The sequence below is a fragment of the Sander vitreus genome, chromosome 3 (genome assembly GCF_031162955.1).
Source record: "Sander vitreus isolate 19-12246 chromosome 3, sanVit1, whole genome shotgun sequence".
NCBI classification, from domain to species: domain Eukaryota; kingdom Metazoa; phylum Chordata; class Actinopteri; order Perciformes; family Percidae; genus Sander; species Sander vitreus.
In genome coordinates, this window is record NC_135857.1 from 13,491,081 (window position 1) to 13,506,654 (window position 15,574).

The window sequence follows — 15,574 nt, forward strand, 5'->3', positions numbered from 1 at the left end:
GAAAGTTTGGGTTACCAGGTTATAAAATGTATCTGTATCTGTTGAGTCATGAATCAAGTCTCTTTCTAATAAGCTGTTCAACTCTGCAGTTTTAAATGTTAACAAGTTATTAATAAAGGGTGTTTACAAAAATCCATCAAGTCTTTAATCATTAATAAGTTAAGACATGAATTTGGGACCTTCTCCAGCCAATCAGAGGTTTTTTGGAGCAGTTTCATTAAGTAAAGAGCTGAAAAAAGACAAAGTAAGTGTTCTGCTGGTGAAGGACAGAGGTTTTTCACAACCTGGTAACCAAATAGCCTATTTCTTTAATGGCTTATAACTGATCAATGAGGCACTTGTAAATGATTTATTAACACTGATACAAGCCTTTTATCAGTCTAGCAAATAAACATTATTATGAAACTGGATCTTGTTCTATCCATTGTAGTACTATTAATACACTAATGAACGTTATAATACATGTGCTATATGCATCTTTATAACGGGGTCAGCACATTTCACACATTTCTAAGATTTTTCTTAAAAGTTGGGCCTATGTTAGGGTTAGGGTTAGGGTTACATTCCATCTGTAGTTCATTGCTACTGGATAATAGGTTGGGTGTAATTGGCTACCAAATTGGGAGAAAGGGGGATAAAATCTGATACAAATTTATAAAAAAGGAAATGTGGGAACATAGGGCCTAATTTTGGAGAAAAAAATCTTAGAAATGTGGGAACTGTGGGAACATAGGGCCTAATTTTGAAAATAAGAAATGTGGGAACATAGGGCTGTGGGAACATAGGCATGCTCCCTTTATAACATAGAGCCCTGTTCTTTACTGCCTTATGTTTCAATCAATGATGTTCAATCATCTTTTAGAAGAATATTCAACAGAAATAGGCCTATACATTCCATAACTGAAAGCAACCTTCTATAGATGAGTGTATTAACGTTTTTATCAGCTCCTCTTTTGCCTCATTTTAAAAATGACAGTTAGATAGTAAGAAGATGAGATATTTTAATGAGTAAATGGAAGATGATAAAAATGGAACCGCATTCGTTAGCTAAGTAAAATTCCGGCGCTGCTGAGAAACTAGTCCCTCAAAATGTAATGCGATCATTGAGATGCAAGGGTAGTTTTATTTCTAACATTATTTTATCAACAGACATTTACATCGCTAGTCTGGCGTTATAATTTATTTGCCTCGGGTGTACTGTGGAGTGTGTAAGACTGCTTTTAATGGCAGGCTAGCAGATACTGTTGACTTGCGCTAACCTAGCACCAGCAAACTCTGCAACTGGAAGGACTGGATGAAAAGTGTTGAAAACTGTCTCCACTGATAAATAACACACTGGCTTACTTGGAAATGAGGTCCTATGTCCAAAATTCTGAACCACCCCTTTAAAGCCCATCATCAGGCATCTTCTATAACTGACAAATAACAATGAGCATTGCAATCCATTCTGCCATGAACCTCCTACATTGATAATTAAAGTAATTATTTGTTATGTGCTTCGTCTCTAAATCTTGTAAGCAGTCAACAATGTAATTTTATTTGAGTTTTTGTTTTTTTAAAGATGCCTTTCTCTTCACCGCCTTATTTATTATCATCGCCACACTTTACAGTAAACCCTTCAATGTGGTGGTTTGTGGTCTGGTGCCTTTATGTGGAGTAGGCTGACACCTAGCGTTTCCTCTGATCTACTGTAGGCCTGTATCAGCAGCCTCACATTCAACACAACAGTATCCAATACAAAATTAAATTAAACAGAATAAATAAATATATATGTATGTGAATCTGCTCTATAAATCAATATGTTGGTTAATATAAGTTTACTTAAAAGAAAATGTAAATGTTGGCAATTTGTGATACTCTGTCTAAAACATGTTTGTACTTTTCTTGTAGTGGCGGGGACACGGTACTTTAAACTCCTGGATCTTGTGGCCTGCCTGGTAGAAGATGATCTCTCTGCCCGCTCAGAATGATAATTTGGATAATAAATTAGGGGGGATCAAAGAGACTGTTGGCACGGTGTCATTACTCCGACTCCAGTTCGCCGCGGCCCCCGGCGGTCTGCATACCTTTCCGGGCTAGGTTCCATATGGCCCTCGCTGGCTGCGGTGGGTGTGCGCTGTTAACTGTATTTAAGCACTGGCTCCTCAGTGCTCACACATTTTTGCGGATAAAGAGTTAGACTGCAGATGCACTGGCAGCATGGCGACCGACAAGAAGGCACGTCTGGGCTCCATCGAGAACCCGATCAAGTTTAGGGATCAGGACTTCCAGGCTCTCCTGGAAAAGTGTCTGAAGTCCGGACAGCTGTTTGCTGATCCAACATTTCCACCTGAGCAGAAGTCCATCGGTATGCCGGAAGATCCTAACCCCAAAAAGGCGATCAAGTGGCAGCGACCCAAGGTAGACTAAGTTGTGCGTGCGTGTATCGTGCCAGTTGTTATTCAGGTGTTGTTGGGCGTTGGGCGTTGTTGTAGGGCGTTTTTGGTCTCTAAGAAACAATTGACACAACATTTTAGGTTGTCAAATAATCAATAATCATGTCATGTTTGCTTCCATACACAGCCAAAACATGAGAAAATACATATTTGAGAATATGCTGCCAACATTTGGATTATATTCTGCAGGCATACCAGTTTAATATAATGGGGAAGTTGTCTGCATTTAGCTTACATCTTTTGGCCACTTGTAGTGGTTTTAAGAGATGCCTAAACAACAACATGTTAAATGTAATTCCAAGTATCTTCTTGGCATTGCTTCTTCACAGGGACTTTATCAACAGTGTTGCAGAGTTGTACACGGATGTTCAGCTGACATGGGATCCAGGTGTGGCTCAAATCTGAGGAATTTATTACCAGTAGCAGTTTCCTTAAGAGAGTAACTGAAGAAATAACATAAATATAGGCTACTGAAAGTATTTTTAAAGTCTCCAAGCTAAAATGTATCATTTTGAAAGGTAAAAAAGGACAGACAGATGTATTGTTCAGTCACAGATTATAGATTAAATATAGAATTATAAACTGATAGAATAACCGGCAAAATGTGTGAACTACATGATGAAATAGAAAAGTGTGGACTTATGATACAAAGGGGGTACTATATGTGGCGACTAATGGTATTTTTTTTAAATATCGATTCATCTGCTGATTTCTTTCTTGGTAAATTGTTTGGTCAATAAAATGCCAGAAAATAGAAATCATCCCATTTTCTCAAATGTCTTAAATATCTTGTTTGGTCTGACCAACAGTCCAAAACCCAAAGATATTCAGTTCACTATCATTGATGACTAAAGAAAACTAGCAAAATTCACACTTGAGAAGCTGGAACTGGTGATATTTTGGCATTTGTGCTTAAAAAGGATTTTAAATATGTTGATATGTTGATAAATATTTGATTCACTAATTGATTAATCGTCTAACGTTTTCTTCAAATGTCCTGTCTTATCGCATATACTTATGATGTCTGTGTGGTTATATCATCTTGTGCACACATTGTCCTCATCTTGCTCCGTCTCTGAAGGAAATCTCTAAGAATGCTGTGTTTGTGGAGGACACGATTGGAACAACTGATATCTGTCAGGGCCAACTGGGTAAGTACACCTCAGGAAAACTTTATTTTCTATCCACATTCAAATCTGCCTCTCCTGCCCACTACTCATCTATCCTTCAGGAGGAATGAGAAACAGGGATATGTCATGCTGAATTATTTTAGATTGGCATCGCACAACATTCTGGAAAAAGTTAAATCAACAAAAGCTGAAACACTCCTGTAAGTAATTCAGTTTGTTCCTATTTATTTGATTGCTGTAAAATGCAGTGAGTTTAGAACATGATGTCTGCACCACAGCCCCAGGCTTCAAACACACAGTGAGGGGGAAAGATGAGTGAAACTCTGTGTTCCCTAAACTCCAAAACTGCAGGAGGTCCAGACCCCGTCATAGCCCAGTCTTTAATAGCCCACAGATCCTGCTTAAATATGTGTTGTTCAGTGTGTTTCTCATTTGTGGTGAACTAAGAGATTGTTTTCTGCTCAACAGCTAACTTTCCTTCCTTCTCTGAGATTTCTAAATACTGTATACGGTTTATGTCACCAGTTGCGTGCAGATATGTCGATGGCACAGATGAGTACCAGCCTCCTCCCTCTTCTTTCATGTCTGAGTTTTACGTTCAAACTGTATGTGTTTTTCTGCATCTGGAACAGATGTTTGCTGTGGCGGAGGAATGTGGCCTGTTACTCACTGGAGACCAGTGCTTTCTTTGCTCTTTAAAAAAACTAACCATTCATTACGAAACACTACAAATCCTCTAAGATGTGTCCATAGCCACTTCGTTTTGTTTATCAGGTAACTGTTGGCTGCTGGCTGCCCTGTCCTGTCTCACCATGCACCCCCAACTCTTTGTGAAGGTGGTTCCAGCCAACCAAAGCCTGTCCGAGCCTTATGCAGGGATCTTCCATTTCATGGTGAGTGTTATGTATGACACAGAACCTCTGACTCCCTGCCCTTTTTTGCTAATGAAAAAAGTTGCTAATTAGACCCCCATTCAAGCCAACAACAACAAAATCACACACACAAAAACAGTCTTCCTTGTATGCTAATGCTTTAATGTACCATACATACCCTATATCTCAATGTCACCTCTCGCCCCATGTTGCCCGGACATGTGGCTTGATATTCTTTAGGAAAGCAAATACTTATGATAAGCTGTAATTGTGTTGAGGTTAACCATTTATTACAACTACAATATGCTTTTTAGTTTGGAGGTGTGGCTCTACTTATTTGATGCTCCAGAAAAATATCTAATCTTGTGGTAATATGTAACTTTGTTGGGGAATATGAAAGGATAATATCAACTTACATAATATGGGCCTTAAAGGAGTACTTCTCTGATTTAGCATTGCACTAAAGTAATTTATATGGGGAGTCCTCTAGCTCACCCAATAAGAGGGTTCGCCCCATGTAGGCTGAGTCCTGCAGTCCTGCAGTGGTGCAGGTTCGAATCCGACCTGCTGCCCTTTGCTGCATGTCATCCCCCATCTCTCTCTCCTCCTTTCCTGTCTATCCACTGTCACCATATAATAAAGGGAAAAGCCCCCAAAAAAATTATCTTAAAAAAGTAAATCATATGTTATTTGATTTGGCTTTATTCTTTTAGACTTTACCTATTTTCAATATGTGGGCTTTGCCACCGCTCTGGCATTTATTCAGTGGCTCAAACAGGCATCAACTCATCCTGCAGTCATCACTGCATGTCTCACACCTAAGAAGAGACAAACATAAAACCTCTTTATCACTTTATTAAAAGTGGTGATTCTAATCTAGAGAGTTTATCATTCACACGCTGTGACCTGCACAGACCAATAAAATATCACCTTATTATACACACAAAGCAATCACACTCGTTAGATATAGATCATTTTTAACGGCTTCTGCTCAGTGATTATTTTAACCCGGAGCGTTGGACCTTTAGAGACTGTTAGGAAGAATTTGACATGACCTAACAAGCAGGACGGAAGGACTGGGAACTCATTTCAACCTGTCAGCATGATGGGAGAGCAGTCCAGACATGCAGGTATTGACTACCCCTGAGACACACACACACACACACACACACACACACACACACACACACACACACACACACACACACACACACACACACACACACACACACACACAGGTGCAGCTATGAAAGGCCAGTGCAGGCCTGCTCTCGGCTGCTGTTGTGTACACACAGCAGTACAGTACACACCCCTAGTCATGACCAGTAACTGCCTCGGGAGGTGGTTTAATTTTATTTAGACAGACAAGAGAACAGTGTTTAACTCGTCCTTTTATAGATCACGTCATACATCATCATAGATTAATGACACAAATTGATGTGTAAAGCAGCTTTCAGAAACAAGGCAATTCAAAGTGATTTACATTACATTACATAAGACATAAAAAGGTTATCAGTAAAATGTGCCAAACATTGGGTTAGCATTCCTACAGAAGCTCAGTATTCATGTTAAATAATGTTTTGACCAATCATTACGCCCTAACGGCATTAAAGATAGAAATAAAGGTAACACAAGGGAATATAAAAACTCAAATATAAATAGGATTTTAAAAGAATGAAATGAAATAGAAGATTAAAAAAGATAAAAAATGAAATAAACTGAGGAATAAAACCATACAATACCAGTCACACCAGACCAAGTAAGGGTGTAGCAACAAAGTTGAGGGTATCACCTCAGAGTGTACTGAATTGAGCGACTAGCGAGTGTATTGCCTCTAAATTCAACTTTAATTTTAGGCTATAATCAATAGTTTTACAATAACAGTACTACTTCCGCTCATAGTGATGAACCCACAGACTGAGCTCTACTGATCTTAATAGCATGTTTCCGCCCATTTTTTGGGCTTCTCTGGCCCACAACTTTATTGTTTGTCGTTTTCGGCTGTTTTCAGCAACAACAAAAAAAGCAACCTGCTCAGCACCAAACAGCAGAAAGACACAGTTAGCGACTAGCTGGTGAACATAGTGGAGTATTTAGCAGCAATAGAGCCACAAATTTCTGACAGGAGTTGGTGGAGACCAAAAACAGAGCTAAAAGAAAGTGAATATTGGACTTAATCAGGTGGATATAAACACAACTTCACTCTACAAGTTGGTGGTTCTTCCCTTTACACTCTGCCTTCCTCTTCATTAACGTTCCTCTTGATTCATTACATCCAATGTCTTCTCTATTCTCACCATCCCTCTCCCTGTGTGTCCCTGTGCAGTTCTGGCAGTATGGTGAGTGGGTGGAGGTGGTTGTGGATGACAGGCTGCCAGTATGCGAAGGCCGTCTGCTCTTCAGCTACTCTCGCACCCGCAACGAGTATTGGAGCGCCCTGGTGGAGAAGGCCTATGCCAAGTCAGTTGCCACTACCAAGCATATGTTTCTGGGTTGTAATGTCTTAGATCGCCCACACTTTAGTTTGTGTGTGTCGCTACAGTGAGTTCACAAAGAAATACACTTTCTCACCTCATTGTGTGTAGGTTAATTGGATGCTACGGAAGCTTGAAGGGGGGCAACATTTCAGAGGGGATGGAGGATTTCACAGGAGGCATCGCACGCTCGCTGAAGGTCACATCTCGTACCCCTCGCGTCCTCTGGAGGTCTCTGACAGCCGCCCTGTCTCGAGGCAGCCTGCTCAGCTGCTTCATCAAGGTACGTACCCAGCTCCAAAAAGTTCACACTACACAGGTGGATGCTTGCTTTAGATCCATTTGAGTTCCTCTCTTTGTCTTCACAGGCCTGCAGCACCCTTGAGATTGGTAAAGTGACAGAAAAGGGGCTGATAAAGGGCCACGCTTATGCCATCACCAACACCGACAAGGCCAGTATGACACAGACACAGTGCAGCACTGAGCTGCTGCCATTACTTATTGTTGCATTGTCATCAATATGTTGTTTTGTGTGTTCTCTGTTTCTGCAATGATCAGTTTCTCCACAAAGACTTTTGTATAATCTAAAGCCATTTCATGTCATTTTATCTCATGTCATTTTTATCATAATCTAATGTAATCTCATTTAAATAATCCCATCTCATCAAATCGTACTAAATTAATCTAATATAATATCACTGAAATCAAACTTAATCTAATGTTATCTCATACCATTCTGACCTGATCTAATCTAATCTAATCATATTTTAATGTGTCTCACCTTAATTTAATCAAATAGCATATTGTGTATTTTCATCTCATATCATTCCATCCCACCATCATTTATTATAATCTATAGGGCAAATAAAATCTCAGCACAAGGTCCATTCGTAGCTGTTCTGGTGCTTTTGATCAAATGTCAACTGTTTATTTATTTTTTGAGCTCCTTAAAGACTGCTCATCCATGTTGGCTCAAAGATTGTGATTGACAACTCATTCTTGACCTTAGAAACAACAGAAAAACAGCGTGTGATGCGATCGAAAGCTCCAGAACAACAACTAATGGCCCTTGTGGTGAGATTGTTTGGCCAACTGCTGTCTGATCTCATCTCTAAGTACAAATTAAAACACTGAGATAAAACTCAAAACTGACAAAACAATCTATAAGACTTTACTCTTGTGTGAATTTCTTCTCTCTTCACGTTTCAGGTGATGAAAGTGTCAGATGAGGTTTTGTTGTTGAAGCTGAGGAACCCCTGGGGTTTTGTCGAATATCGCGGACCCTGGAGTGACAAGTGAGGACGCGTCCTGTTTGTGCACATTGTATAAAAGAGAGAGAGAGAGAGAGAGAGAGAGAGAGAGAGAGAGAGAGAGAGAGAGAGAGAGAGAGAGAGAGAGAGCACTCACTCAGTATCTCGTTGTATGTGTGTGTGACTGCAGGGGTAAAGAGTGGGATGACGTGGTCAAAGCAGAGAAGGAAAGGATTCAGCTGCAACAGAACGAAGATGGAGAGTTCTGGTACGTGGCACATACTACTAGGAAAACACACAAACTTACACTTCGAAACAAGTATCCAGCTCCTTTACTTAAGTAAAAGTACTAATACGACACTGTGAAAATACTCTACAAGTTTTAAGCCCTGCAGTCAAAAACCTTAAAATATATAAGTATTATCAGCTAAATAAAGTTTCAAAAGTAAAAGTACTCATTCTGCAGGACAATTGTCCCTGTCAGTGTTTTACTATTATACAGTGGTGGAATGTAACTAAGTACTCTATTACTATACTTAAGTACAAGATCTGAGTACTTCTTCCACCACTGATTATTATTATTACATCTGATGTTTCTGGATGAATATTACTGCTGCATTGATGTCTATGTTGCATTTTACTGCCGTAGATGTGCTCACTTTAACTTCTTTTGGGTAGTTTGATCTACAGTAATGCATCATATTCTATATACTCCATACATATTCTATATTACTCCACAGCACTGTAGAGATACAGTAAGTCTGGCAATGCGTGACTATATTCTATAAAATCATCATATGTTTGTAGCGTCAAAGTACAATATTTGCCTCTGAGATGTAGTGGAGTAGAAGTTTAAAGTTGCATCAAATGGAAACGCTGCCTCTCTATTAGGATCAGTACTGAGGATTTCTGCAGCCTGTTTGACGTTGTGGAGCTCTGCAGTGTGAATCCTGACAATCTTGAAGAGGAAAACCCACCTGCCTCTACCTGGACCATCAGTGAACATCGAGGATTCTGGTTACAGGGGAGCTCCGCTGGTGGTAGCCGCAAACACAACCGTATGTTTATGAATTTATATTTACACAAATATGCATTCAAGCTCTACCTGGATCATTTAAAGTGATCATACTTTTTTTTTTCTCCTCAGGATCGTTCTGGAAGAATCCTCAGTTCCAGTTGGTTCTAACGGAGGGGGACCACTCAGGACAGGTCTATGAGGGGGGTAGTAATGAGGTTTATGATGAGGCTGATGGTGAGGATGATAATGAGGAAGATGAAGATGACATGATGATCCCAGAGGACAAGAAGAAAGCAGAGAAACAGAAGCAGAAAGGCAGACAGTGCACCGTGCTGGTGGAGCTGCTGCAGAAGAACCGCAGGAAGGATATAGTCAACTTCCTCCAAATAGCTTTCCATATTTACGAGGTCACATCTACTTTATTTCTGACTTTTGGATTTATTAAATATTTTGAGTCTCTGCACCTTTATTCTGTTTATGAATGAACTCACACCCATGTTTGTGTTTCCTCTTTTTTTGCAGGTTTCTCCTGAGGTTAGTATTCAATGAGGGATAGATACATACTCTTTCATTATCTGCTTAAATTAATATCACAACAAATTTTATATTCTTAGTAATAGTAAAGTAGAATAGATAATTTATATCTTTCTTTATACAGCTCCAGGGTACGTGTCTGACTCGCAACTTCTTCATGACCACTCGCCCTGTGGGTCGCTCTGGGAAATATAGGGCTCAGAGGTAAAAGACCATCATGAGAAATAATGACAGCTTATTAGTAATTATTTAATAGGGGTGTGAGAAAAACTTGATACACTTGAGTATCGCGATACTTTATTTAGCAACACTATATTGATTTTCAAAAACGCAATATTGATTATTTTTAATTATTATTTTTTTATTTTTTTTGTTTACGTGCAAAAATATTCTAATATTCTAATATTCTATATTGTAAGACAGTGGTTCACGTTTATGTTGTGTTTAAACCCCCTACTGCTAGATGGCTATGCTGAGACATACCACTAGTGTCCTCGCTTAACAGTGCCTAACAGTGCCTGACTTTTTGCTAGAAGCTAACTATGTAGCTATGGCTGAACTTTGGCCTACTTTAGCATATACAAATTTGCTCACTAAGAACCTGTGAACCACAATCCCAAACTGGCAGTTCTTTTCTGTGTACTGAATTGTTTACCTAAAGTAAACTTCTTTGACTTTTATGCACATCATGTCTTTTTTTAAATATATCCAATATCCCAATATATCGCCTTACACACAGTATCGAAATATATTGCAATATATTGAATCGTGACCCATGTATCGTGATACATATCGTATCGCCAGATTCTTGCCAATACACAGCCCTATTATTTAATAATCCGTTCATAAAAGCAGAACATTTGGTGCTGGTGCCTTTACTTGGTACCTTTAGGGACTGTAGACCAGAGTAAAATGTCTTATATACATTGCTAACGGCACTGAATCGAGTGTAATCCCTTCATATTTGTACCTCAACTTAACAAATCTGCTTCTGCACAAAAACAAGTAATACTTTTCCAACTAAATGCAAAGATGGGAGTTTTTTTGTCCCAGAAACCTTGAAATTTGTGTAAAATTTGAGCATAACCCAAATGATCTGTAATCGCTATTTTTATTTTGCAAATACAAATTCCCTTTATCATCGAGAAAAGAAAATTCATTTGGACAGAGCTGCCAAAAACAAACGAAAAGACATTCAGATCAGACAACAGAGACAATCCGTAAAACATATTTAACAGTAAGTGCACATGGCTCTGATGTTAGCAGCTAGAAGCTCATTAACTTTGTGCCACAGGGGTGTGTGGACGAAGCTGCTGCTGGACCCAGGTAACTACATCATCGTGGCGTCCACCTATCAACCCAACCAGCCTGGAGAGTTCTTTGTCCGCATTTTCTCCAAGACTGGAAACACTCTGGGGTAAGATGGAGGGGAATTAGCTTTTATGGCCTAAAACATGGGGACAAAAACCAAGAGAAGATTAACTAAATGTCATTTTTTCACTCCTTTACCATAAAAATAGCCTGGTGTCAGAAAAATAGCTCCCTTTACCAGCCAGCTTGTGTAAAGGTTACATGCATCTTATTGTTAAATCATAGACCAACAACACTTCCAGAGGGCTCTCTGAAGCCTCTCCTGCCTCTCCCACTTTCAAAGACACAGTCATAGTCACCCACACTCCCCTGTACCTACACTCAAACTTACATTATACTACTGTGTAATTTAGAAAATTGCAATTAGTCTTAACAATAGGCTTATAAAAGCACCTCTTCTGGCTTCTGTTAGCAACAATAGTCAATTACTATTAATTATTATTAATTAGTGTAGTAGTACTCACTCTGACTATAATAATCAGACTTATTTCCCAGTGATCAAGATTATTGTAATTTGTTTTTTACAAAATCATTTTAATACTTTTAGTACAGTGGTGGGAAGTAACTAAGTAGGCTACATTTACTCAAGTACTGTACTTAAGTACAATTTTGAGGTACTTGAGTCTTTCTAATTTATGGGACTTTATACTTCCACACCACTTCATTTCAGTGAATTTCATTGGGGGCTCCATAATTAAACACTGCAAAATAAGGCAGTTATGCATAATAAGTAACTTTGCATACTTTACATATGTTACGTTTGGCTGGTGAAACTTATTTTACTCAAGAAGAATTTTGAGATTTTTTGAGCATTTTTACACTGTAGTATTGCTACTTTTACTTAAGTAAAGGATCTAAGCCCAAATCGGAGAATATTTCTGAGTGTGTACGTATAATTTAAGAGACAATCTGGCGTGGTCTTTGTGTTCCAGGACTCAGGACTTTACCTGCTCCTCTGGCTTCCTCCAGGTGAGTTTAGTGGTCTCGTCCACATATAGCAATAGCAGCTAAATAATAAAGTCTGTTCATATTTGTTTGGTGTGTTTGTGCCACTGAACAGCTTATGGCAATTCCCGTCTCCCCGGAGGATCAAATGAGAGTTCAGAAAACCTTTGATGAAGAGGCTAGCCAAGTAAGAACTCATCCCTATTGTACACATTATTTAATAAAAGTGTAAATTGAGGGCCTTTGGTTATCTCAGGCGTTCTGTCTCCCCCGGCAGGATGACAGACTGAACGCCAAGAAGATCATGAAGCTGTTCAACACAGGTTAAAATCTTTACTATATCCAGTTTTTCATGTTTTAGCTGCATCTGAAAATGACAAAGAGCTTCACCACAAGCGATATTTGACTATATAATACCAGTAATGACCACTAGATGGGAGCAAAGTAGGGACATATTCCCTCAAAAGTTGGCCCAGTGGAGCCACAGAGGTCACCAGTCTAGACAGAGGCTCATAGCTGCAGTCAGATAGAGTACATTGAGTAATAAAAGTGACTACACTTGTCCTCACCTTCACCTTTCCTCTTAATCCAATTTAAACCTGTATTAGCTTTCTCTGCATCAATCTGTGTCTTTCTTCCCCTAATCACAGCTCTTGACAAAAATTACCATCTGCCACTGGAGACATGCAGACAGCTCATCTTTGGACAGGCTGTATCCTTTTGGTCCCCAGTATATTCAATAATATAACTCACACTCTAGTCTGCTTATAGTTCAATACAATCCTTGTTAGACTTTGACTATGTACATCTGGTTTACCTAATCGTACAGAAATTACATGTTTTTCACCAGTTAATGTTAAAAACCTCTGCTAGTTCCACACTTCAGCAGGGCAGATGCTTGCTGACGAAGGGGTTCGAAGCCCAGACCTCCGGTTGAGTCATTGTGCCGCCCCGCTGTTCACTTTTACTCTGCTTCCTTATAACTTTATTGCTCTGTCTTCTGTCCTGTTGAGATGTCCTTAACTCTGCTGGCAGACTAAAGGGCGCTCCAGTCTAAGCCGTAAACAAACAGAAACCCTGATGTCTAGTCTGCGCCATCTGCAGGTGTGTGTGTGTGTGTGTGTGTGTGTGTGTGTGTGTGTGTGTGTGTGTGTGTGCGTGCGTGTGTGTGCGTGCGTGTGAGTTGTGTCATCATTACTTATTCTGATGCTGCGTTCTCTTTCAGTCCATCTTTCTCAAGTTCGATGAGGACTCTTCTGGGACCATGAGCCCCTTTGAACTCAGTACAGCGCTGGAAGCTGTTGGTATGCTCACACACGCACACATACACACACACACACACCACTATGTGCACACAGATGGTTGCTGCTGTTGCTGTTTGGTCTTCACACCTTCGTCCACTCCGCTATTTCCCAGGGATGCAGTGTGATAGCAAGGTAGTTCAGCTGCTGTCTGAGCGCTTTGCATCTGGAGAGCTTCAAATGCCCTTCCACGGCTTTGTGTCATGTGTCACCAGGATGCAAAAGCTTTTTGGTAACACACACGCACGTACGCATGCACACACGCACGCACACACACACACACACACACACACACACACACACACACACACACACACACACACACACTCTCTCTCTCTCTCTCTCTCTCTCTCTCTCTCTCTCTCTCTTAAGTAGGATTTTGAATGAAGGACTTTTACTGGTATTGTTGTATTGGTACTTTTACTAAGTAAAGGAGCACTTCTTCCATCACTGCATACAGAGACATGTCACACATGTGACCTAGTGACATTTTACAATTAGATTTAAGATCATTTACATGCGCACAGTTTTTTTTTTTTACAAAAAAGGTTTTACGAGTATTTGGACTATCACTAAATTTATACTATATACTAGCTTGTCAGGATCTCAGTTTTGAAAATGAACACTAAACTTGATGCAGAATTTACTGAATGTTGAGTCTTTGTAGAGATAGTGTATGCAGTCATTTCCTCCCCTCTGCTCCTCAGCTCTGTATGAATCAGAGACCAGTCAAGAAGTGAAAGACAGAGGGATCAACCATGTGAGTATCTGGCCAATAAGCTCTTCTGTGTGATTATTCTGACCTGAACAGGGGTTTTTTTTTGATTTTCTGTTTCTGCTTTCTGCTCACCTGTTGTCCCTCCACAGTGGCTGCTTCAGTTCCTGATGCTGTGAAGAGGGTCTCCACATTAGACCCAGCTGAGCCACAGCATGCTGTTGATTTTTAAACAAGGTTCAGCTTTATTGTCATGTTTGCACAATGAAATGCAGTTACAGTACACACAGAAAAAAAAATAAAAAATAGAATAGAATAAAACAATAAAGTAGTAGTAGTATAAGTAGCACTTAAGGAAGAAATGAAAAACTTTTTTTTTCTTATTATTACAAAACAGATTTAATATTGCATACCAGTTACTGTATATGCGGATGATATCCAGCTAAATTTTTTATTTAAACCCAATAAGGTTTTTAGGTTATATAGTCTTCTTCCGTATCAAAATGCTATTGGGAACTGGTTGGCAGAACATTTCTTACAGCTCGATGCCGATGAAGCGGGATTTATGCTTCTGCGGAGGCTCCACTCAGAGCTTTTGCCGTAGCCTACGCAAGTGGCCAGAAGTTTATACTTGTGCGTTGGTGTGTGCGTCGATCTCTTTAAGAGAATAGCAGGGCTGGCATGTGTGTGCATGGGGAGTGTGTGGTAGAGAGAGTGAGAAAGTGACAGTGATTAGCTTTGTAGCAAGTAGCTACATAGAGTCATAGTGAGAGTAGTTTCGCATTGCCAGACCTCCCTCCAAAGCACGCTGGAGGAGAGTCTTGCTAGTCCACACAGCATTCGGGGATGGGAGGAAAACGTGCTCTGGTTTATTGGTATTTCTTTAAACCGAGCACAATTGTCTTGGGGGGCGCTAGGCTCCAACCGGAGCCACGGTGCCGTTGCAAAATAGCCTCGGGAAGGAACTTGTTTTGATAGAACATGTACGTTTAAAAGTTGTTTTAGTCGTGCAACAGAAAACTCAGATTGGACAGATAGTCTAGCTAACTGTCGATTTACCCTGCAGAGATCTGAGAAAAGGTTAACCGTAGTCCTCATAAATCGGCCGGAGTTTAAAATGCCAACACACGGGAAGCCCAAGGCAACGGATATCCGGCCTAAATGAGTGAAATCCGCCAGATTTTCTGGCTGCAACTGAGCAATACCAGGAGGTGGAACGTCAAGGATATAGACTATAGTGAAAGAAACAAAGTGTCTCCCCTGTGCTTTCTGACCATGTTTGAAAATCTGGAGCAGGAAAAGTTAACCCTCTCCTTGATTTCATGTTGTTTATGGAGAAGGAGAACCCAGAAATGAGTAGGGGGAAATGCAACGCTACCAAGCCACAGCCGAGTGGACAAATCACAGTTGTTGCGATCTGTCACCTGTGTAGTTAACTTTTTTGAGAGGTACATGTCAGGCTACGGCGTAGGGTACGGCATAGGGTACGGCATAGGGTACGGCATAGGGTACGGCATAGGGTCTGTCTC

At 40.1% G+C, this 15,574-nt stretch overlaps 1 protein-coding gene across 1 annotated transcript; it reads left to right on the top strand.

The window, feature by feature from the left end:
* The first annotated feature begins 1,984 nt into the window (after positions 1 to 1,984).
* On the top strand, positions 1,985 to 14,947 carry capn12 (calpain 12). The gene is made up of 22 exons (XM_078246103.1): positions 1,985 to 2,400; positions 3,517 to 3,586; positions 4,340 to 4,458; positions 6,764 to 6,897; positions 7,023 to 7,194; positions 7,280 to 7,363; positions 8,121 to 8,206; positions 8,352 to 8,429; positions 9,053 to 9,219; positions 9,309 to 9,586; positions 9,702 to 9,713; positions 9,838 to 9,917; positions 11,008 to 11,130; positions 12,017 to 12,053; positions 12,145 to 12,216; positions 12,307 to 12,352; positions 12,680 to 12,741; positions 13,065 to 13,133; positions 13,255 to 13,333; positions 13,446 to 13,562; positions 14,038 to 14,090; positions 14,198 to 14,947. The coding sequence occupies exons 1-22, from the start codon at positions 2,200 to 2,202 to the stop codon at positions 14,222 to 14,224; spliced, it is 2,166 nt and encodes a 721-aa protein (XP_078102229.1). The 5' UTR covers positions 1,985 to 2,199; the 3' UTR covers positions 14,225 to 14,947.
* Positions 14,948 to 15,574: the final 627 nt, after the last annotated feature.